At 44.6% G+C, this 25411-nt stretch overlaps 1 protein-coding gene across 1 annotated transcript in view; it reads right to left on the bottom strand.

Moving 5' to 3' along the window:
• AACS (acetoacetyl-CoA synthetase) overlaps positions 1–25411 on the bottom strand; it is a 58196-nt gene that overhangs the window by 31932 nt on the left and 853 nt on the right. Inside the window, 8 exon segments of the mRNA XM_081966897.1 lie at positions 54–201; positions 2525–2606; positions 3513–3627; positions 8577–8596; positions 8599–8673; positions 13433–13546; positions 16873–16993; positions 20025–20128. Coding sequence (XP_081823023.1) covers positions 54–201; positions 2525–2606; positions 3513–3627; positions 8577–8596; positions 8599–8673; positions 13433–13546; positions 16873–16993; positions 20025–20128 — 779 coding nt within the window.

Here is a 25411-nt window from a genome sequence, read left to right as displayed (position 1 = left end):
ACCGCTCCTAATATCCATGCCATACTCCAAACAAATAAAGAAGGGACACTCACCCCTGCAGAGTGCACCATACATTTCGGGGCGCCTGTCGTGCCCGAAGAGTACATGATAAAAAGTGGATGGCTAAAGGGGAGCTGTTCGAACTCGAGCTGAGGCGCCTGGTCTCCCTTACCCATTCCGAGGAAATCTTCTAAAAACACGCTGAGTGGAAAAAGAAAAGAGAAGGGTAAAAATCAAAATGTTCATATTACTAAGATTTTTCTATCACCCATTCATTTGACTGATTCGCCCTCTGGGCCATATCGGAGTGCAGAGTTCCAGAAACACAGGATTACTAAAATTTGATAAATGCAATTTAAAATGGAATTGCACGAAATACAATTGAAAATGAAATGGGTAGATTAACGCTTAAAAATTAAGGGAAAGGAAGAAACTGAATACTTTTTAACTATGGGACTCATTTTATCAACGTCTAGCCAATAAAAGCAGAAGTTAGAAAGATGGAAATGTAAGAGAAGGACTAACTGTATAAGGAAGGTTTATTAAAGTGGATAAGCAAATGCTACGATGATTATAAGATCAGTACCAATGGGATGAATATTATTGTAAGTATTATGATTATCTCTCAAAATTATTTGTGCAGACAAGACACTGTTTATTTAGAAATGGAATTTCTTATATATAATAAAACTTTTTAAAACTCAAAAAAAAAAGGAAACTGGGATAAAACACAATAATTTCAGATTTAGATAAAATATGATAAAATTATATTATACTAAGATTTTTCTATGCATCTGTCAGCAGGCCAAGCTTGGGAACTAAAAGACCCCCAGGCTAATGCAGGAAGTACTCGACTTACGACTACAATGGAGCCCCCAAAATTTATGTCGCTAAGTAAGATATTTGTTAAGTGAGTTTTGCCTCATTTCATGACCTTCCTTGCCACTGCTGTTAAGTGAATCCCTGTGGTTGTTAAGTCAGTCACACCGTTGTTAAGTGAATCAGGCCTCCCCACTGTCGGATGGTCGCAAAAGCGGAGCATGTGACTTTGGGATACAGCGACGGTCATGAGTCATTTGCCAAGCATTTTGATCATGTGACCACGAGGAACACTGCGATGGTCGTAAGTGTGAGGAATGGTCATAAGTCACTTTTTTTCAGCACCGTTGTAACTTTGAATGGTCACTGTTGTAAGTCAAGGGTACCTGTGCAGGTATTTATTCCTCCATTTACAACTATGCCTTTAGTGACTGTTCAAAGTTACGACAGCATTGAAAAAAAGTGACTTTCAGACCGGTCCTCACACTTACAACCGTCACAGCATCTCTGTGGCCATGGGGACAAACTTTGGGTGCTTGGCAACCTGCATGTTTTGTAGCATCCCCAGAGTCACATGATCTCCATTTATAACCTTCCCAGCCAGCTTCCAACGAGCAAGGTCAGATTCGCTTAACGACCATATGATTCGCTTAACAACCGTGGCAAAAAAACAATCTTAAAATTGGGTGTGGCTCACTTAACAACCAGGTCTCTTACCAATGGAGGTATGGTCATAAGTCAAGAACAACCTGCACTTTTATGAGAAGGTTATATTGGTCTTCCAAATCTGAATAGAATACAATACAATAGGAGAGTTGGAAGGGACCTTGGAGGTCTTCTAGTCCAACCCCTTGCCTAGGCAGGAACCCTATACCATTTCAGACAAATGGCTATCCAACATCTTCTTAAAGACTTCCAGAATAGAATAGAATAGAATAGAATAGAATAGAATAGAATAGAATAGAATAGAATAGGAAAAGGAATAAATTAGGAATAGGAATAGGAATAGGAGAGGAAAGGAAAAGAGAAGAGAGGAGAAGAGAAGAAAGCAAATGAGAGGAGAGAAGAGCAAAATAAGAAATAGAATAGAAAGGAGGGAAGGGAAGAGAGCAAAATAATGGAATGGAGGAGAGGAAAGAAAAGGAGAGGAGAGGAGAGAGCAAAATAAGAAATAGAATAGAAAGGAAGGAAGGGAAGGGAAGGGAAAAAGAGAGAGCAAAATAATGGAATGGAGGAGAGGAAAGGAAAGGAAAGGAAAGGAGAGGAGAGAAGAGAGCAAAATAAGAAATAGAATAGAAAGGAAGGAAGGGAAGGGAAGAGAAGAGAGCAAAATAATGGAATGGAAGAGAGGAAAGGAAAGAAAAGGAGAGAAGAGAGCAGAATAAGAAATAGAATAGAAAGAAGGGAAGTGACTAGAATAGAAAATAATTCTTTATTTTCCAAGTATGATTGGACACACAAGAAATTTGTCTTTGGTGCATATGCTCTCAGTGTACCTAAAAAGACAAGATACATTCATCAAGAATCATAAGGAAAAACACTTAATGATAGTCACAGGGTAGAATAATCAATCAAATCATACTAGAACACAATCAATATAAATCGCAAGGATACAAGCAACAAAGTTACAGTCATACTGTCAGTCATAAGTGGGAGGAAGGGGTATCTCAGCCAATCCCCATAATATCCTTCAAAGCGTTTATACCTATTTGGGATTCTGGAAATATCTATGGACTCTCTTGAAGATACATAGGGGATGACAACAACTTTTTTCAGATCAGGAAGTCCTAAAAGGAAAAAAAGGATCAGAAATGCAAAGATGATCAAATAGCAACAGCGCTTAAAGACTTATATACCGCTTCACAGTGCTTCCCAGCCCTCTCTAAGCGGTTTACAGAGTCAGCCTCTTGCCCCCAACAATCTGGGTCCTCATTTGACCCACCTCGGAAGGATGGAAGGCTGAGTCAACCTTGAGCCAGTGAGAATCGAACTGCTGACAGTTGGCACAGTTAGCCTGCAATACTGCATTCTAACTACTGCACACCATGGATGGATGGATGGATGGATGGATGGATGGATGGATGGATGGATGGATGGATGGATGGGCAATAACCACTAGCAATAGCCCTTAGATTTATATACCACTTTATACAGCTTTACAGCCCTCTCTAAGAAGTTTACAAAGTCAGCCTTTTGCCCCCAACAATCTGGATCCTCATTTTAATAACCTCGGAAGGATGGAAGGCCGAGTCAACCTCAAGCCAGTCAGGATCGAACTGCTGACAGTGGGCAGAGTTAGCCTGGAATACTGAATATTCTAACTACTACACACCATGGATGGATAGATGGAGGGAGGGAGGGAGGGAGGGAGGGAAGGAAGGAAAGAAGGAAGGGCAATAAGACTAGCAATAGCCCTTAGACTTATATACCACTTTATAGAGCTAAGCGGTTTATGGAGTCGACCCATTTCCCACAACAATCTGTCTCGGCAGAATTAGCTGCATTCCTGTATTCTGACCCCCCTGCGCCCCCAGGGATCCTTTATGTTGCATTTTTTTTAATGTTTCATTATTTTCCTGTTGCATTTTTTTAATGTCGCATTTTTTAATGCCGAATTTTTTTATGTCGCATTCAGACCCAGAGGAATCCTTTCCAATAGCCTGAGGGGGGGGAAAAAGCAGCAGCTGATTTACCTTTCACGACACTCTGCAGCTTGTCCAGGTGGTTGTGGCGTTTCCCGTTGTAGATGACGGCTTCGACGGAGAAGATTAACTTGGGTTGAATTTGGGAGAACCGATCCAGGACGCCCTGCGGGGGGGGGGGGGGAGATGGTGGGAGGGAAACCAGGCATGAGCAGAGAATTCAAAAAAAACCAGGTGAAAAAGGGTCGGCTTTTATTTAGAGAGAGTCCTCGACTTTCATTTCGTGACCGTTCAAAGCTACGACGGCACCGACTTGTAACAAGGTGAAAGCTTTTTGGATAAAAATATGGTGGGTTATGCAGAATGTATTTAAGAAAAGAATACAATTCACTCCACAAATGTTTTTATTGGGTATAGTTAAGGATTTTACCAAAGGGGAAACAAAATTGGCCTTGTATATGGTTACAGCAGCTAGGTTGTTGATTGCGCAACATTGGAAAAAAGATTTTTTACCGACAATTGATCAATGGATTCAGAAGGTGGCGGGGTTCGCCGAAATGGCAAAAATTTCAGCTTTCTTAAAAGCTCAGAAACAGGAGGATTACACACAGGAATGGGCAAAATGGATTGATTATATACAGAATAAATACCAGACTAGGAGTTATTACGTAGCCTTTAGGTAAGAATGTTTAGACCAATAGATGATCAGAGTAAATAATATATGGGATGTTTGGAATTGTTAGAGTGGTATACAGCGGAAGTCAGGGGGGTGGGTCTGTGTGGGAGGTGGGGGAGGGTTAGGGTGGAGGGTGGGGCAATATATATGTATGAATAAATTAGAAGATGGGATTAACGAAACATTGTTATTTTAGGAGAAATTTATATTAAGAGTTATAGATGTTAAATTAGCTTAGAAAATGGGATCAATGTGTTATTATTAATCTAAGAGAAATTTATATTGTGTTTGTTGGGAGGAGAGGGGTTACGAGTAATCTATTTTAAGATGGGGGGAGGGGAGGGGGCAAAGTATTTGGTATAATATTTGAATGTGAATTTTTGCGGGGGGGTTGGGGGGGTATAGCATTTGTATGAGATTTACATTGTATGGCCGGGGGGGGGGGTGAAAAGGGGGAAAATCTGTTTGTACAAAACTCGTTTAATAAAAAATAAAAATAAAAAAATAAAAAAAAGCTACGACGGCACCCAAAACACTCACGTCCGTTTTTCACACTTACGACCTTTGTCGCATCCCCTTGAGCATGGGATTAAAATTCAGATGCTAAACGCCGAAGGCGCACGGAACGCTGCTCCCTTCCCACCAAAAGTGGTTCCTATTTTTCTACTTGCATGTTTTACGTGCTTTCGAACTGCTAGGTTGGCAGAAGCTGGAACAAGTCACGGGAGCTCACTCCGTTACGCGGGATTCGAACCGCCGAACTGCCGACCTTTCTGATCGACAAGCTCAGCGTCTTAGCCACTGAGCCACCGTGCCCCTTAGTGAAGAGACTAGTCAGTGAGTAGAAGCATTGGAAATGTGGATTGACAGGCGGCTGTTACGTATAAGCTGGGTTGACAAAATCAGAAATGAGGAAGGGATAAGCCGCTTGGAAAAAGCCAAGGGAAATGATCAAAACCATCAAAAAGCGAAAGTTAGAATATTTCAGACATGGGATGCGACGCCTGGAAAAATACGGCATCCTTCAATTAATCCTCCAGGGAAAGATTGAAGGCAAAGGAGGTCCAGGCAGAAGAAGAACTTCATGGCTTCAAAATCTAAGGGGCCAGTTTGGACAAAACTCAGCAGCACTTTTTCATGTTGATCAAAATAGGATCGCCAACGTCCGATGACAGATATGGCACAAGAAGAAACAATCAAGTTAAAAGAAGGACTAGGGGGGGACATGATGGCCGTATTCCAGGATTTGAGGGACTGCCACGAAGAAGGGGGGGGTCAAGTTATTTTCCAAAGCATCCGAGGGGCAGAGAATAAACAACGGATGGAAACTAGCTAAAGAGAGGAGCAACCTGGAACTAAGGAGAAATTTCCTGACAGTGAGAAGAATTAATCAGTGGAACAACTGGCCTCCAGAAATTGTGGGGGCTTCCATCACTGGAGGTTTTCAGGAAGAGACTGGACAACCATTGGTCTGAAATGGCAGAGGGTCTCCTGCTTGAGCAGTGGGGGTGGACTAGAAGACCTGTAGGGTCCCTTCCAGCTCTATTCTGATTGAATGGCAGAGGGTCTCCTGCTTGAACAGGGGGCTGGACTAGAAGACCTGTAGGGTCCCTTCCAGCTCTATTCTGATTGAATGGCAGAGGGTCTCCTGCTTGAACAGGGGGCTGGACTAGAAGACCTCTAGGGTCCCTTCCAGCTCTATTCTGATTAAGTGGCAGAGGGTCTCCTGCTTGAGCAGTGGGGGTGGACTAGAAGACCTTTGGGATCCCTTACAGCTCTATTCTGATTGAATGGCAGAGATTCTCCTGCTTGAGGAGGGGGTGGACTAGAAGACCTGCAAGGTCCCTTCCAACTCTGTTATTTTATTATTATTATTATTATTATTATTATTATTATTATTATTATTATTATTATTATTATTATTTTATTATTCTATTTATTATTCTATTTATTATTATTCTATTATAGTTTACTCAGACAAGGCAAGACCTGTAGTAGGGACCATCGCGTGTCTTGGACACAACGGTGTCCCACTATGTGTCTCACCAAGCAGAACGTAACATTTGTTCAGCCTCACTCCACCATTCATGGAAATAGATTGTCCACCCTCCAGACATCTCCAGCGGAGCAGAAGACAAGACAAGTTAGAGCCACTGATTCGCATGTTGCAACTTTGCTTCCAGGTCATCATCACACGAAGAACTCTTAAAATTAAATTCAGCTGAGATCTTAATTGCAGGACCAATGCCCTAGGTTACACACACACACACAAACAAACACACACTTATGTGAAATGTGACTATAAGCATCGGATCCAATTTCTCCCCCTAAAAGCTCAGTCTTTAGCTAAAAACAGTGGCACATGGCTCTCCTCTTCTGGGGATGTCATAAAAGTCAACCCTGAAGTCTACAGATCGTCCTCGAGTTACGAATTTCCACGGCTAAGCAATGCGTTCGTCATCTGATTTTGCGACTTTTGTCATGGTCTTTAAGCAAATCTCACAGTCCTTAACCGAATCTAGTTTCTCTCATTGATTTGGCCTGTGGGGAAGGTCACAAACATCAACAGCCTTTAGACTTTAGATATATATCACTTCCTGGGGCTTTACTGCCCTCTCTAAGCAGTTTACAGAGTCAGCCCTTTGCCCCCAACAATCTGGGTCCTCATTTTACCCACCTCGGAAGGATGGGAGGCTGAGTCAACCTTGAGCCAGTGAGGATTGAACTCCTGGCAGTTGGCAGAGTTTGCCTGCAATACTGCATTCTAACCACTGGGAAGGAAGGAAGGAGGGAGGGAGGGAGGGAGGGAGGGAGGGAGGGAAGGAAGGAAGGAAGGAAGGAAGGAAGGAAGGAAGGAAGGAAGGAAGGAAGGAAGGAAGGAAGGGAGAAAAGGAAGAGCAGTAGCAATAGCCTGTAGACTTATATACCGCTTGGCAGGGCTTTCCAGCCCTCTCTAAGTGGTTTGCAGAGTCAGCCTCTTGCCCCCAACAATCTGGGTCCTCATTTTACCCACCTCGGAAGGAGGGAAGGCTGAGTCAACCTTGAGCTGGTCAGAATTGAACTGCCGGCAGTTGGCAGAGTTTGCCTGCAATACTGCATTTTAACCACTGAGCAACATGGATGGATGGATGGAAGGGAGGAAGGAAGGAAGAGCAATAGCTGTCAGGCCTGTAATTATATTCTTTTTAGGATCTTTGGCCTGCCACACTTTTTAATAATTCTCTATGCTGTTTCATTAGTGTAGTAGTTGGGAGGGGGGAATAGAAAGGAGTAGGATTGTAGAATGGATTGTTGACATTCTTTTGTAGAAGCCAAGGTCATCTTTTGTCTTCGCATCTCGACACCTGGCCGGAAGAAGATGGGTGTACATGCCAGCGTGGAAGAATATGATTGGAACATGTGATGGATTTGTGGGTGTGGGGAGAGATCATGAACTTTCAACTGGTTGAACTTAGAGGATGTAATTTAGAGTTGAAATTTCCATAGCCGTGCTAACATGCCTGCGGAATAAATTGGACCTTAAAGGATGTTTTGCCTTGGACAATGATTTATTTCTGCATGGTATTTGGAACCCTAACAATAGCCCTTAGACTTATATACCACTTCACAGGGCTTTACAGCCCTCTCTAAGCGGTTTGCAGAGTCAGCCTCTTTCCCCCAACAATCTGGGCCTTCATTTTACCAACCTCGGAAAGCAGGAAGGCTGAGTCAACCTTGAGCAGGTGAGGATCGAGCTGCTGGCTGTCAGCAGAGTCCGCCTGCAATCCTGCATTCTAACCACAGTGCCATCACGGCTACTTGCCGCTTGCCCAGTGTCCAAATTTTGATCCCGTGTTATGAGGTGGTAAGTTACTTTTTCTGGCATCATTGTTACTTCAAACGGTCATTAAAGGAACAGTCGTAAGTCAAGGTGTCAGGCCTCTAGTTATGTTCCTTTTAGGATCTTTGGCCTGCCACACTTTCTTATAATTTCCTATGGGTTTCATTAGTGTAGTAGTTGGGAGGGGGGAATAGAAAGGAGTAGGATTGTGGAATGTATTGTTGTGATTCTTTTCTAGAAGCTCAAGGTCATCTTTTGTCTCCGCACCTCGACACCCGATCGGAAGCAGAGGGGTGTAGATGCCAGCGTGGAAGATGATGATTGGAACATGTGATGGATTATGGGGTGTGGGGATAGATCATGAACTTTCAACTGGGTGGAATTCCAGGAAGAAGAACAGAGTTGGAATTCCACAGTACGTTGCCAACATGCCTGTATGATTAAATTGGAACTTTAAGGATGATTCTGGCTTGGTCTCTGATTGATTTCATGCATGGTATTTGGAACGCTGACACAAGGACTACCAGCACTGCTTTGTCCAAAGGAATCCACCCTTCGTTAGAGGCTGCAAATGTAGAATGGGGATTTGGGAACAAGGAGATAAGCGAGGGTCACTCACGTTGATGCCAAAATCCGGGACGTCGCACTCCAGATGGCTCCGATGCTGGCAGCAGCGAGCATGGCCTCCACAGCATGTATCCCGTTGGGCAGGTAACCTGGAACAGTTGCAAAAACGGAAGAGGAAGGGATGAAGGATGGGTATTAAGTTACCTGTTGTGGCCCGCCAGCTGCAAGAGGAGGTGGCAACGATGAGGAGTCTGGGGAGGAACCTGGGCCAGTTCTGGAGTCTGGGGAAGGCTCTGATGGATGAGATAGAGCCAGGGCCATCCGACATTTCCCGGCCACCGGAGAGGCAGCTGCCTTTGGAGGCTGAGATGAGTGAGGAGGAAGAACAGCTGGGGCCTGTTCCAGATGTGTGCATGGGCAGAGCAGTTTGGAGAGGTGAACAACTGAGGACAAGGAGTCCACTCGGGAAACAAAGCACACATGGATGCTGAATGACCCCTCCCCGGCTGGGGAATAAATAGAATGAAGGGGGAGTGGTGGTCGTAGGAGACAACCGTTCATATTTCTGAAGATTTTGCTCATTGTGTTTCGTGCCACAAAGACTGCTTGCCAGAACTTAATTTGCAGCCTTTCAGCTGGGAACTTACGGCCTCGCAATTATCACAAGGAACTGATAAGGTCTGTACTGCAGTTAACTCCTTGAAGGACTATTGCCTGGACTTTTCGGTGTGTAAATGCCATTAATTCACAAGAGGTAAAATAAAGAGGGCTTTTTTGTGACCAGGAGTGTCTCTTGCTTCTGCTAAGGCTGGCTCAGAACATCACCAAGGGACTAAGGAAGTAAAAGCCGCATCAGATCAAATCATCCAAAGGTCCCCAAACCATCCATGCTGCCTCCTACCTGCAAGGCGTATATTGCATCATCGCTTCTTCCTGCCGACTCCCCCGACAGGTAACACAACCCAGGTGAATTGCACAAAGGCCAGAAGTTTGCACAACCCCAAACCGAGTCCAGGAAGAGGAAGGGGAAGCCCCCACGTCCTCCCCTTGTCTTTTAAAAAGCCCACCAACCCAACGAGGAAGGAGGACCTGCACCCAGGAGGTCACTGAAGATCCTGGGAAATTATTAGGTTTTCGGTGGCAGATGGGATTCCTCGAGGGGACCCAGCCCCCAAACTGGTCCTTCGGGCTCGGTGGCACATTTTGAAACCTGACAGGAGCCTGAATCACCTCCTTACTAAGCCAAGAGATAGTCCTCAGATCAGGCCTGGCTGGTTCGAGCCACAAACCTCAGTTGTGTAACTAACGAGTAGTTTGACAATCCTGCTCAACCCAGACCACAAAAATCTATGCGATGGTTAACAGGTTAATCCCCTACTTACGACCAAAACGGGACTCCAGCATTCAAGCCAAATGTTAAGCGGGTCATATCTTATTTTGGTTACATTAGATGAACAGAGTTGCAAAGGACCTTGTAGGTCATCTAGTCCAACCCCTGCCCAAGCAGGAGACCCTACACCATTTCTAACAGATGGCAGTCCACTCTTTTCTTGAAAGCCTCCAGTGATGAAGCTCCCACAACTAGAGAAAAGTAAAGTCCTTGTCCAAAAACAAGGACCAAAAGGACACATATAGGCTGGGTGAAACCTGGCTTTAATAGCAGTGACTGGGAGAGGGATCTTGGAGTCTTAGTGGACAACCAGTTAAATATGATCCAGCAGTGTGCAGCAGCAATCAAAAAAGCCAATGCAATCCCAAATTGCATTAACAGAGGGATGCAATCAAGATCAAGGGAGGTACTAATGCTACTCTACAAAGCCTTAGTAAGACCACACCTAAAATATTGCATCCAGTTTTGGTCACCACACTATAAAAAAGAGGTCGAGACTCTAAAAAAAGTGCAGAGAAGAGCAACCAGGATGATGAGGGGAGTGGAGGTTAAAACCTACAATGAACGGTTGCAGGAACTGGGCATGGCTAGTCTAGTGAAGAGAAGGAACAGGGGAGACAGGATAGAAGTCTTCCAATATTTGAGGGGCTGCCCCAGAGAGGAGGGGGTCAAGCTGTTTTCCAAAGCATCTAAAGGCCAGACAAGGAATAATGAATGGAAACTGACCAAGGAGAGATTCAACATAGAAATAAGGAGACATTTTCTGAGAACAATCAACCCATGGAACAGAAGTTGCCTTCGGAAGTTGTGAGAGCTTGATCACTGGAGGCTTTAAAGAAGAGACTGGAGGACTGCCATTGGTCAGAAAAGGTGTAGGGTCTCCTGCTTGGGCAGGGGGCTGGACTAGATGACCAAAAGGTCCCTTCCAACTCTGTTACTCTATTCTATTCTTTAATGTTGATGCAACTTCGAGCAGTCGCTAGAGGACTGTGGTTTTAAGGCGAGGACTACCTCTAATGCATATGACTGTGAATTCAGTGGGAAACGCTAACTCTACTTCTAATCTTACTTCGGGAGCATTTCAAACCCACTGAAACCATTCCAGCTAAATCAACACGTGCAAACAAACCCAATGGATGAAGGACGAGGACTAGGCATAAATACGGATTACGTTGCCACATATTTTCTTTTTGGCAGTTCCAAGCCTCACCGGCCCCGTTACTCAAGACCTTCCCCAAAGGGGAAAATCCAGTGCAACCTCATGCAAGAGGTGTCAATGGCTGCATTGCAACACCAGGAATGATGGGGCAAGGGACCCAAGGACACAACGGCAGGTCAACCCCGAGGTATCAGCTGCCCATCTTGACTTTGGAGGGCACAAGAGGTCAAACGGAGGCCTGTGGTCTGTGCAAGAGGTGAAGGTGTGCTGGGCAGCAGCGTGACTGGCAGTTTTCCTCCTACGGGGTCCTTGGTGCTCTCTGAGCTTGGTGGTTTTCTTGCAGACGTTTCACGACCCAACTAGGGAACATTATTAATGCTAAGAGGGAGGGGTTTTGTGGAGAGGAGGAGGAGGAGAAGGAAGAAGAATAAGAGGAGGGGGAGGAGGAGGAGGAGGAGGAGGAGGAGGAGGAGGAGGAGGAGGAGGAGGAGGAGGAGGAGGAGGAGGAGGAAGATGGGGGGGTCCTTGGTGCTCTCTGAGCTTGGTGGTTTTCTTGCAGACGTTTCATGACCCAACTAGGTAACCTCATCAGTGCCAGAAGGAGGACTACTTATTGAGAGGAGGAGGAGGAGGAGGAGGAGGAGGAGGAGGAGGAGGAGGAGGAGGAGGAGGAGGAGGAGGAGGAGGAGGAAGATGGGGGGGTCCTTGGTGCTCTCTGAGCTTGGTGGTTTTCTTGCAGACGTTTCACGACCCAACTAGGGAACATTATCAATGCTAAGAGGGAGGGGTTTTGTGGAGAGGAGGAGGAGGAGAAGGAAGAAGAATAAGAGGAGGAGGAGGAGGAGGAGGAGGAGGAGGAGGAGGAGGAGGAGGAGGAGGAGGAGGAGGAGGAGGAGGAAGATAGGGGGGTCCTTGGTGCTCTCTGAGCTTGGTGGTTTTCTTGCAGACGTTTCATGACCAAACTAGGTAACATCATCAGTGGGTTGTTGCCTGGTTTGGACATGAAATGCCTGCAAGAAAACCACCAAGCTCAGAGAGCACCAAGGACCCCTCAGTTGTTGTCCTCCTCCTCCTCCCCACATTCTCCTTCTGCTGTACTTTGTAAACCCCACTGCTTTCTGGCACTGATGATGTTACCTAGTTGGGTAATGAAACGTCTGCAAAAAAACAACCATGCTCAGAGGGCACCAAGAACCCCACAGTCCTCCTCCTCCTCCTAGCACTGATGATGTTACCTAGTTGGGTAATGAAATGTCTGCAAAAAAACAACCAAGTTCAGAGGGGCCCAAAAACCCCACAGTCCTCTTCCTTCTAGCACTGATGATGTTACCTAGTTGGGTCGTGAAATGCCTGCAAGAAAACCACCACACTTAGAGAGCACCAAGGACCCCACCGTTCCACCCTGATCTACAAAGATTCTCTTCTTCTAATTTTCTTCCTCTTCTTCTCCCATAATGGGCGTCGTAAAACCCCCAGCTTCCCCTCCAGCCCAAACATGCATTTTACGAATGTGTGTCCCCCTCCCAGAAGGTTCAGCAAAGTCTCCCACACTTTCTTTGGTTCAATGAGACCTGTTTTTCAACTTGCCGTTTATTGGAAGAGTTTTGATTTTAATGACCCATCGCTTTCTCCTGTCTCATCTCGGCAACCCTTGGCTAAAAGTCGCCCAACCTGTCTTCCAGGCGCCTCTTCTGTGGGTGTTCTGACTGAGGCTTCCCAAGAGCCTGAAGCCAACTCCTGGTCCCGACAAAAACCCCTTTTATTAATTGACTGTGAATTCTGCTCATTCGCATCCAGCAAAGTCTTTCAAAGGAGGATTTACAGTCACAGACCTTCTCTGGCTTGGAGAGCTGCCAGGCCGATATCTGCAAAACTTGGCAAGGAGCCTCAGAGAGTCACAAACCAATTAAGGGAACTAATTATCTCTTGCAAACTCCACTCCCCTTTTGCTCCTCTTTTATTTCCTCTGGGAGGGGCCATTCATCGTCCCCTTGTGGCCCTACTCCCAAGTCGACCCTTGTTCTTTAGCTCTTCCCTTCTCCTGGCAGCTCTGCTCATGCACATATAAGGAACAGGCTCCAGCTGTTCGTCTGCCCCACTGAAGTCTGACTCCAAAGGCAGCTGAGAACTGTCAGACGGCCCTGGCCCCCTCTCTGCCTCCGACCCAGAGCCCTCGTCAGAGCCTTCCCCAGACTCCAGGACTGGCCCATCTTCCTCCCCAACCTTCTCATGGTCCGAATCTGCTGGCAGCTGTGCCACATTGTGTGTTCCTTTCTGCAGAGCTTCTTAAGAAGGTCAGATCTGATATTTGCACATCCTGGTTAAAAAAGGAATTGCTGGAAGGAGAAGGGGGACTCACCCACAACTCGGTCTCCGGGCCGCACCCCCAACTTCCTCATGGCTGCAGCGTAGAAAGCCACCCGATGCCTCAGGTCCTCAAAAGTCACTTTTTCGATCTCTTCCTTGCCTTCCCCTGGGGAAACGAGATCAGATCCAGTTGCAGGTTGACAGCCAGAAGTCAAAACAAATAATATATTATATTAACCTCTGAAGACAAAACCCCCTTTTATTAATTGACTGTGAATTCTGCTCATTCACATCCAGCAAAGTCTTTCAAGGGAGGATTTACAGTCACAGACCTTATCTGGCTCGGAGAGCTGCCAGGCTGAGATCTGCAGAACTTGGCGAGGAATCTCGGAGAGTCACGAACCAATTAAGTGAACTAATTGTCTCCTGCAAACTCCACTCCCCTTTCGCTCCTCTTTTATTTCCTCTGGGAGGGGCCATTCATTGTCCACCTGTGGCCTTACTCCCAAGTCGACCCCTATTCTTTATCTGCTCCCTTCGAAGACTGGGGGATATGGCCCAGCCAACTACCGTATTTTTCAGAGTATAAGACACACCTTCCCCCCCCCCCCAAAAAAAGAGGATGAAAATCTGGGTGTCTTATACACTGAATTCAGCATTTTTGGCCTATCGAAACTCCGCCCCTTCGCAAAAATGGACGCGCAGATGGTTTGGGAGTCTTGCAAAGTGCTCCTGGGGGCTGGGGAGGGCAAAAATGAGCTCCTTTTTGCTCCGCCCCCAGGCCCCGGGCACTCTACAAGCCTGTGCATGCCTTTTTTTTTTTTTTTTTGCAAAAAATGAGGCGTGCAGAGTGCAAAAACATTTTTTTAAAATGTACTTCTTCAAAATCATGGTGCACCTTATACACCGGTGCGTCGTATAATCTGAAAAATACGGTAGTTCTGGATTCACAAAACCCACAATTTTCTACAGCAGTGGCCCAAATTGTGGAAACCTTTTGGGAAATGTGTATTTTTGAGGTTTGATGGCTAATACCTCACGTTTTTTTTTAGAGTAGTACCATGAAATTATATATCAGTGGAAAGATCATTTAATCAAGAATGCAATGCAATGAAGTTTGTTCAAAGATCTCTTCTATGAAAAGTTATAGCCAAATATAGCCAGCGATAAAACCCAGTTAATAGAAGCCATCATTCCATCTTGGTTTCACATTATAACAGCTGCAGAACTAAAAAATGTGGTTCACTCCATGGGAAGACGTTGTAAAGCCGCAATTCATGCTAAAGTTTACCCAACTAAGTATTAACTGACATGGGGATAATTTTTATATGTCTCGTTTTTTCTACATGTTTCACTTTTCTTCTTTATAACTGCTGTTCTAATGGCAAATCCTTCATAAAAGTTATTGCATTACAAAAGATAAGAGAAGAATCGGATGTTTATAAAATATGGAATAGAATTTATGGGGCTAGAAAACAGAAGCCAAAACAAGAAATAGAAGTCTTTGTTTGTGGGGGTTTCTTTCTAAACTAGTATTGAATAAAAATTAACCAAAGTTACTAATTACTATCAAACCTAAAGTATTGACTACAACGTAAATATAATGGTGACGTGAACAATTATTACAAGTGTTAGTACTACGGTTATTACATTATTAGAGAAGTTAAAATCGATCGAAAGGCAATGGAGAATGGAGAAGTACAAAGGCTAAACATGAATGCTGATACAGAAGGATGAATATCTGCTTTATATTGTTATATTTGTCTTTTTTCTTCTTTTTTTGTTTGTTGTGTTTTTCTTTCTGTTTTTAAAGGTAAAAACGTTTAATAAAAACTATTTTTTTTAAAAAAGTTATTGCATTGCCTTCTTGATTAAATTATTTCTCCATTGATATATAATGTTATGGGGCTACTTCAAATAAAAGTGGTGTTATTATCAGCCATCCAACCTCAAACATACTGTACACTTTCCCCAAAAGGTTTCCACAATTTTGGCCACTACTGTACATGGGCATCCTAAAACCAAGGCTGTTTCTCCCCCACCCCACCCCACCCCGGCTGCTCCTTGTGGGAGAGTCCAACCTTCACACCTTCAAATGTAATCCAGGGTGCATTTTTTTTTCTTTCTTTCCCAGGTTCCAAAAATAATGACTAGAGCAAGAACAGGCAAAGTTCCCGATTGTTCTCATGCAAATCGTTACTAAGTTAACAGAACACAACTTGCAAAATTTTTGGGCTGGGGGAGGCAAGGCAGAGAGGTGGGTCTGGCTGGGGCTTAACGGGGCTTTTTAGCAACTTGGATAGCATACAGGTGTGGAAAGGAGCCAAAGGCAAGATGCATAAACAGCAGAGTATGTCTGCAGCGGTACTTAAAAGACTTGGCCCCTGAAAGTTTGGGGCGATTATGGTGTGGGGAAGAGTACCCTTGCCTTCTGCAACTCCAGCCATCAAGGGAGAGAGCAGGGGGGGGGGATACAGACACCCCCCCCAAGGAAGAAAAAGAGACACACAGACAATCCCAGAACACACAATGACAAGAGGTTTTTTTGCAGACAGGAAGTATTCCTGCAGCCTGTAATGAAAGAGTTGATGGATTGGATGGAGGAATGCTTGAGAAGGATTTTTTTTTTAAAGGAAGCAGGGATGGGAGACCACAAGGAAATCACGCCCTGTAAACAAGAGTGGGGTTCCTAAAAGGTAACGAAAAATTATTCCCGCACGACTGCTAATGATGATGACAAGGAGGAGAGAGGGAGAAAGAGAGGGAGGAAGAGAGAGAGAGGAAGAGAGAGGAGGAGAAAGAGGGGGAGAAACAAGAGAGAGAGAGAGAGAGAGAGAGACAAGAGAGAGAATGAGAGAGAGAGGAAGGGAGAAAAGAGGGAGAGGGAGAGAGCGGGGAGAAGGAGGGAGAGGGGGAGAGAGAGGGAGAGAAGGGGAGAAAGAGAGAGAGGGAGAGAGAGAGGGAGAGAGAAAGAGACAGAGAATGAGAGAGAGAGAGATAAAGAGAGAGCGGGGAGAGGGAGGGAGGGAGAGACAAAGAGAGAATGAGAGGGAGGGAGAAGGAATGTGGGGGAGTGTGGGAGGAAAAGAGAAAAAGAAAGACAGAGAAGAAGAGGGAGGGAGAAAGAGAAAAAGCAAGAGAGAAAGAGGAAGAGAAAGAGGGGAGGGAGGGAGAGAAATAGAGAGAAAGATGGAGAAAGAGAGAGAAAGGGGGAGAGAGAGGGAGAGAGAGAAAGAGGAAGAGAGACAAAGAGAGAGAAAGGGAGGGAGAGAAAGAACAGAAGGGGGAGAGAAAAAGAGACAGAGAGGGGAGGGAGGGAGAGAAAGAGGGAGAAAAGGGGGAGAGAGAGAGAGGGAGGCAGAGAAAGAGACAAAGAGAGACAAAGAGAGGGAGGCAGAGAAAGAGAGAGAAAGAGGGAGAGAGAGAAAGAAAGAAGAGAGATGTGAATAGTCGTATATCCAGCAATTATGAAGATTCGCACAGGGGACTCACGTGCGGCATACAGGGCGATTTTATCGTTCTCCTCGTGTTTCAGGAGGTTTTCGGCATAGTTTAAGCGGCTGCCTTTAAACCATTCGGGAACATCCGCGATGCTCTTGGAGGGATCAATCACCTGGTGGGAACACATCCAGCATCCTTAAGAGAAATTGCTGCAGCCATGTAGGGCACAAAGGATCAATATTATGAGGGTCTTTCTCGGCCCCTCCTCACCAGCTGGGGGGCTCCATTAAGTCCAGTTAGATGAATGCATCCCCCCCCTGAAAAAACAGGATCAGACTGGGTTATTACTGGGATGGGGCACCACCAGGAAATCCAACCGGATGGGCACATTTTTTTTAAAAAGTCCTTTGGAAGAAGGCATTGGTTGCCTTCTGCTAAGAAAACTACAGGTAGTCCTCAAACTTATGACTGTTTAGTGACCGTTTGAAGTTCTGACAGCAGTAAAATGAATAACTTATGACCAGTCCTCGCACTTATGGCTGCCACAGCATTCCCCACAGTCACATGATAAAATTCCGGGCACTTGGCCACCGCCACACATTATGATGGTCACAGAGTCCCGCAGTCGCCATTTGAGACTTTCCCAGCTTGCTTCTGACAAGCAACATCAATGGGGAAGCTGCGAACCACACCATGGTTTGCTTAATAACCATGATTCACTGAATGACTACGGCAAAAAAAAAGAGGCCATAAAATCCAGCGATGCCTCACATAACGTCCGCACCACTCAACAATGAATTTTCCAGTTCTTATTGCAGTCGTTAAGTTAAGAACTACCTATAGAACCTTTCAACTTTACCTGACCTGGAAAAAAAATGCCAATTAAGGCCCAAATTCTTCATATTTAGACTTTTAGGAAACTCCCAGACCAGATTGGAAGTCAAAAACACCTGCTGGCACTCTTCCACGCATGGCCGAGAACACAACCTACGTCCACCAACTTCAGCAGAGCTTCAACTCAAAAGTCAACTTTGCAATGACCTTGTTGGAGATCTACGGAGCTTCCCTCATAGTTGTCCCAAAGGTGTTTTTTTCAGGAGGCAACTGGACGTATTCTTCCTGTTCGCCGTCTCTGCGGGATGGGTTTAGGTCCGTTCGGACCACCCAGTGGCAAAAGTATCGATTGCGATCTCAGAGCATTGAGATTGCACGTCGTGTCGTCACGACTTCGGCTCCTCCCTCCTGGACTTTCTTACTTTTTCTTCTTTTGAAGACGTTGCGCTTCTCATCCAAGACGCTTCTTCAGCTCTGACTGGATGGTGGGGAATGGAAGGACTGATCTTCCTTGCAGACAGCTGGTCATTTGCATCCTTTTTAGAGAGTCGTTGAGGTCACTTGGAGGTTTCTCTGTGTCCTCAGGGGGGTCACCTGAGTGGTGCAAATAGTTCCTGTAGCCTGCAATTTTTTCCTCTGGAAATCCATTCCTACTCCCGCACCATTCCAAGGGTCTTCATCCCAAATTGTGTAGCTAAACATCTGTAGCGATTCTCAGTCCTCCAGGCCATGGTTGTCCCAAAGGGGCTTTTTCAGGTAAAACTTCCAAGATCCTCTAAAACAGTGGTTCCCAATGGGGGGCCCACACCCCACAGGAGGAAATTTGATTTTTAATGGGGGAAATTGGATCCTTGTTTAAACCAAGTGAATGGCCTTTTAGGCTTCCTCCGCACGAGCAGAGTTCACTTTTTGAGTAGAGTAAGAATTAAATGTCACAGGGGAGGGGAGGGGGATCGGGATTTTAGAGATGCTTAGGTGGGACATGGACAACAAAAGGTTGGGAACCACTACTCCAAAAGGATGCAAATGACCAGCTGTCTGCAAGGAGCATCAATCCTTCCCTTCCCCACCATCCAGTCAGAGCTGAAGAAGCTTCTTGGATGAGAAGAGAAACGTCTTCAAAGAAAAACCAAGAAAGACTTCTACAAAGACTTTTTGGCTATACCATTTGGGATGAAGACCCTTTGAATGGGGTGGGAGTAGGAATGGATTTCCAGAGAGAGAAAAATTGCAGGCTCCAGGAACCATTTGCACCACTCAGGTGACCCTGAGGACACAGATAAATCTCCAGGTGGCCTCAACGGCCCTCTAAAAGGATGCAAATGACCAGCAAGGAGCATAAATCCTTCCATTCCCCACCATCCAGTCAGAGCTGAAGAAGCTTCTTGGATGAGAAGCGAAACGTCTTCAAAGAAAAACCAAGAATGTCCAGTTGCCTCCTGAAAAAAGCACCAGGACCTGGAGGACTGAGAATCTCTACAGACTTTCTCCCTTGGAAAGGCCAGGAAAGTGGAGATATTGACTTGCTCCAATGATGGCAAGGACACCGGTCATCTTTGCTCACCCAAGCTGGAGAAGATGACCTCGGATCAGGTGGAAAGCCACACCCACCAGCCTCTGCGTGACTCAGTCCCCAATTAACCTGGATAATCGATCGATCGAAAAACAGCTGTGTCCCAATATCTCCAGGGGTGGCCACCAAGAACAGGGAGTCAACCTATTATCCAAAGCACCTGAAGGCAGGACAAGAAGCAACGGATAGAAACTAATCCAGGGGTGAAGCAACCTGGAATTAAGGAGGAATTTCCTAACAGGACAATGAACCAGTCGGACAGAACTTGCCTTCAGAAATGGTGGGTACTCCATCACTGCAATTTTGGAAGAAGAGATTGAAAAATCATTTGTCTGAAATGGTATAGGGCAGCGGTGGTGAACCTTTTCGGTACCGAGTGGCCGAACCAAAACGCGTGTGCAAACACGACATGCATGTATGTGCACCAGATCGCCGGCCAGCGGGTTTCCAACATGTGCATGCACGCCGCCCAGCTGGTCTTCACACATGCCAGAGCCCCGGAAATCCGAAGACAAGCTGTCGGGCAAATGCATGCCTGTTTTTTTGGCTGTTTTCCAGGTCATTTTCAAGCTGTTTTTCGGTACGCCGATGCCCGCAAAAAACAGCTGGCCGATGCGCCGGAAACCAGAAGGGTAGCTGGCTACGGCGCACGTACCCACAGAGAGCGCTTTGCGTGCCACCTCTGACACATGTGCCATAGGCTTGCCATCACGGGTATAGGTTTTCCTGCCTGAGCAGGGGGTTGGACTAGAAGGTCTCCAAGGTCCCTTCAAACTCTGTTATTCTGTCATCTTACCTCATCATACAGGCGAGAAAAGGCAATCCCACTGAATTTCCAAAACTCTGCCCAGAAATCCGAATAATGCTGTACAGACCACTGGTAAAACTCGTTGTAGTTGGCTGGAAGTAAAAAGAAAGACACAAACACACACGTTAAAACCCCCTCTATAATGATTTTCCACAGAAAAAACCCATTCCGACGGCGGCTTAAACTAGAGTCCTTTTCCACTCTGTTTAAACTCTACCACTTTCCTTCTTTTTTTCTCAAGCAAAGCAAATTAAGCCGTCCAAATCAAACATTTTTACAAGTTTTGCTCTCCATCTGCTCGCACATGGCATCGGATGCAGATGCCACCTGTCAGGCCTGAGCAAAGAAAAATTAAAAATCATTGCTTCCATATTTACTTTTTGGGAACAAACAGCTCCCTTCCCCCTCTCTCTCTCTCTCTCTCTCTAGCGCCTTTAATGCAAAGCCCAACAACTAATAGATTTAAATAAGTTACAATGGGATTGTCGTAATATTAGATATTTTAAGATATTGGAAAGTAAGGCTAAAATGAGATTAAATTATGAATAAAATTGTATATTTTAACGTTGGCACAAAATATGTATACCCGGACGACGCAGTGGTTAATGGAAAATGGATTGCTTATATAAAAATAAAATTTAAACATTAATTTTTTAAAAATGCTAAGCCCAATAAAATCAGATAAATAATTTCTGGGTTTCGGCTAATGCTTGAAAGGAAGGAAGCCAAAGGTACTATTTTTCTCTTCGTGATTTAGCAGTCAATGGATAGCTCCATCTTGGCTTCTGGTGAGACCCCCAGGCAAACAAACCAGATCTCTGAAATTACGAAAGGAAACTAGAGATTGCTTCTGGTTTATTTGCTCTCCTTTTATTTCCCAGGGGGGGAATAACAAGGAAGAGATGTATAACTGGGAAGGGGCGGGGGGGAGAGAAAGGGTGTGTGTGTGTGTGTGTGTGTAATTAAACAATATTCTTCCAGGATTACTTACAAGATTAAAAATGTACAAGATAAAAAATTTACAGGATTCATAATGTTTTATTTACAAAAGTGAAGCCCATGTCTGCGCAATGCCAAGGGTACCACGGGACACCCCAATTCTACTCCTCTCACCCTTCAAGTTGGCTTGTTAGGACAAGGTGCCGTGTTTCCCCCAAAATAAGACAGGGGTCTTATTTTCTTTTGACACCCCCCCCCCTGAAATAAACGCTTGGCCTTATTTTCGGGGAGCTCTTATTATTTTGGAGGTGCAGGAGGTCCCCTTAACCTCGGCCCGCGGCTCAGCTGATCCAGAGAGGGCCAGAAGTTCTGTCTCTGTTTCTGGCACACTCTTGCCATCCCTAGCGTCACTGGGCAGCCTGCTCCTTTTGCGTCCGCCACTAAGAGAACAACAAATAATTCCAAGCGAAGAGGAAATAATAAGAACGGTGATGGACTATGCTGAAATGGACAAATTAACAAAAGAAATCCAGGGAAAAGAAGAAACAGAATACTACCAAATATGGGATAAATGGTATAGGTGGATGGAGGAGAGAAACAAGGATCAATGAAGGAAGACAACAAAGCTCAAAAGTAGTAGTTAAGGAGAATTAACACATATATACGTATCCAAGCGATTTAAAAACAAGGACTGGGGAGACATGATAGCAGAGTTCCAATATCTCAGGGGTTGCCACAAAGAAGAGGGAGTCAAACTATTCTCCAAAGCACCTGCGGGTAGAACAAGAAGCAATGGGTGGAAACTAATCAAGGAGAGAAGCAACTTAGAACTGAGGAGAAACTTCCTGACAGAACAATTAATCGGTGGAACAGAAGTTGCCTCCAGAAGTTGTGAATGCCCCAACACTGGAGGTTTTAATGAAGATGTTGGATAGCCATCTGTCTGAAACGGTATAGGGTCTCCTGCCTAGGCAGGGGGTTGGACTAGAAGACCTCCAATGTCCCTTCCAACTCTACTATTGTATTGTATTGTATTAAATTTACTAGAGGCAATCAGCCAATATAGCAGACAGAGGAGTAAGATAAGAGGGCTAAGAATGGTGGAATGCAAATGAAATATAACAGAAGGGAAAGAACAGGAAGTGTTAAGTGTTAATACTATGTTTGTTAAATCATAGGACAAGGTTATAGCGAGAGGAAGGCAATGCAGCAAGGAGAATTATAAAAGCTAAGAAGGAAATCCGATAAGAGAAATCTGCAAAATTACTGTACATTGTTATCTATGTTCGGTGTTTTGTTTTGTCTTATTGTGTCTTTTTTTCTTTGCTGTGTCTTCCCTGTTGCTTTTAAAGACCAAAACATTTAATAAAAATTATTTATTAAAAAAAGAAAAGAAAGAACAGGAAGTTCCTGTTCGTATTGTATTGTGTACATGTGGCATACGTCTCAGTTTTGTGTGTGTGTATTTTACATGTTTGTAAATCATTTTTTTTTTAAAAAGAGAGAGAGAAGGGGCGCGGTAGCTAGGGTTTGCGGTAGTGGCCTCCGCGAGGCGGTTCTGTGTGGATAACAGGTACATGAGACGCATGGGGCATATCTCCCCCCCCAGGAAATGGCAGGGACCCCCTGTGCATGCATTTAAATATTTTAGGGGAGGGCTTATTTTTCAGGAAAAACAGAGTAATTCTCAACTTATGACAATTGAGCCCAAGCTTTTTTTTTTAGTATTTTTATTTACACATTTTTCTTTAACATATGTAGGTATTTAATAAACCGTATATTACCTGGGTCATTTTTACATATGCATAATACTGGTAATAATAATATTCTTTGCTTTTATACAATAGTATTCTTCTAATTTCTATTTTTATTATCTAACCACTGATAAAACAAATCCCAAATTGAAAAAATATTCTGCATCTTCTTTATCCTTTATTACATTAACCTATCTAATATGTTAGCCAGACATGTTTGTTGTTAACCAAGACAGCTGTTTGGTGGGTTTCCCTCCCCCACCTTTCTTGCCACAGTTGTTAAGTGAATCACTGCAGTTATTAAGTCAGTCACACGGTTGTTAAGTGAATCCTCACTTAGTCTGCTTGTCGTAAACGGGGATCGCGCAACGCCTGGGCAACCGTCGTAAATATGAGTCAGTTGCCAAGCGTCTGAATTTTTATCGTGTGGCCCTGGGGAATGCTACAATGGTCGTAAGTGTGAAAAAGGTTACGTTTTTGTAACTTCAAATGGCCACGACATGAATGGTTGTAAGATGAGGACTTCCTGTATCTCAGGTTTTACCAAATCCATATTTACTTTTCCAGGTCTCTGAACATCAGAGTTATCTGTTTGCACTAGCATCGTTGTTTACTCGAAGCAAGCACACACACACAAAAATTGCTTGGAAACTAACCCAGGGATGCTACCTAATTTATTTTCCAGCCTCCATTTCACAAACCCCATACCAAGATCACACTTGCAAACTTCAGCAACAACCAAGCAAAAACGTGAAAAGCAGGGCAATAGATGCTTTTGCACATCTTTTTTTTTAAAGTTAACAAGTTTGCAAAAAGAAGCAAACTTCCCTATCTGTCTGTGATATTTTGCATTTATTTTCCACATCAAGAATATCAAGAGAAAACAGTTGCCCAGTTATTCTACTATTCTCTTCTCTTTTCTTCTATTCTATTCTTTTCTCTTCTCTTCTCTTATTCTATTCTATTCAATTATTCTATTCTATTCTTCTATTCTACTCTCTTATCTTCTATTATTCTATTCTCCTCTCCTCTCTTCTATTATTCTATTCTATTCATCTATTCATGGATAAATAGAAGGCCCAAATGAAATAAATATAGCATTGCAAGATATTTCCAATGGATCAAATTTGTTGTGTATCACATATGCATTGACACTTTAGGGGACAAACGGGGAAAGCTGTAGTGTCCCAAATAGCCAGTAGACAGAACTACAAGACCCAACGCCTCTCCCCGTAGGAGCTGTATGGGTAGTCCTCGACTTACGAGCACCATTGATTGAGCCCAAAAATGTCTATTGCTAAGTAAAACGGTTGTTAAGTGAGTTTTGCCCCATTTTACGACCTTTCTTGCCACCATCGCTAAGTGAATCCCTCTAGTTATTAAGTTAGGTTGTTAAGTGACTCTGGCTCTGCTTGTCAGAAGGTCGCAAAAGGGGATTGCGTGACTGACCCCTGGACACTGCAACCGTCATAAACGTGAGACAGTTCCCAAACACTGGAATTTTGATCATTCTGCAACGAAGTGTGAAAAACGGTCATAAATCAGCTTTTTTTTTTCAATGCCGTTGTAACTCTGAATGGTCACGAAATGAACTATTGCAAGTCAAGCACTACCTGTAGCTCAGAATCTCCTAGGTAGCTGTCCTATTTTTGATCGATGCAAAAATCAACCGCCTAAAATTCTTCCCCCCCTCCCCCCCATTGTAAGAAAGGAGAAATCTTATTAAACGTTCCTTTTTTTACAGCACACTGGCGCCGTTCCCAATATAAAAAGCACCAAGCCTCGCTCGGCACATGGAAAAACACAACCTGCCCTCTTCGGGGAATCAAAACACACAAGACAGCATTCACACACCACCATTTTTCCCCTCTTTTCTATGGATTTCAGCCTGCAAAGAAAGAAAGAGAGAGAGAGAGAGAGAGAGAGAGAGAGAGAGAGAGAGGAAAGGCGAAGGGAAGAGAAGCAGGCAGCTGATCTAAGCTGCGTTGAACTGCAGCAAAAAGACATTTCCAAGCCCAATGCAAAACGCTGATTTGTACAATCCTTGAGGACTAGAGGCCCAGTTTCTTGGAATAATTTAAATTTTTTTAAAAAGCACCCAGATTTTCTCTAGATGACACAGTTCCCAGAGAGTCGGGGCTGAAATCCACATGACAATTGCACTGTTTCATTCTGGGGATGGTATTGGTTGCAAGGCAAAAAAAAATGGATTTTTTTTTCACCCCACAGCGGAGGCCACGTTTATTTATTTCATTATAGGCTTATTGAAGTTTGATGGCCACCGTCTGCCTGACAAAGCGGCTATGGGTGCCTGGCATGTTTATAAAGTCTTACGGGGTGTTTCTCTGCTGGCAAGCACACCTGTGAAGGCCCCTGCTCACAGGTAAACCCTGCCGGCTTGCAAATCACGTCAGGATTCGGGCCAGGCAGTTGTCCCCTGGTGGCTCCTGGGATTGCAGCAAGGCTCCGATCTTGCATCAGCCCCGGGCTAAAGACTGTTGTGGGAAGGGATAAAATATGTGGGTGGGATGCAGAATGGCTGGGCCCGTGCAACACGCCCGACAGGTTCATTTAAAGCTTCTCTTCAACATGCTAGATGAGTGAGATGAACTGGAAGTGGGGGGGGGGGGGAGAATTGGACCAGCTCCAACATTTGGGACAGTGAGGATGCCACATTGTCTC

The sequence above is a fragment of the Natrix helvetica genome, assembly GCF_964273705.1.
Source record: "Natrix helvetica genome assembly, chromosome: 14".
NCBI classification, from domain to species: Eukaryota; Metazoa; Chordata; class Lepidosauria; order Squamata; family Natricidae; genus Natrix; species Natrix helvetica.
The sequence above is the reverse complement of the archived record's forward strand: the minus strand, read 5'-3'. Positions and strand labels throughout refer to the sequence as shown.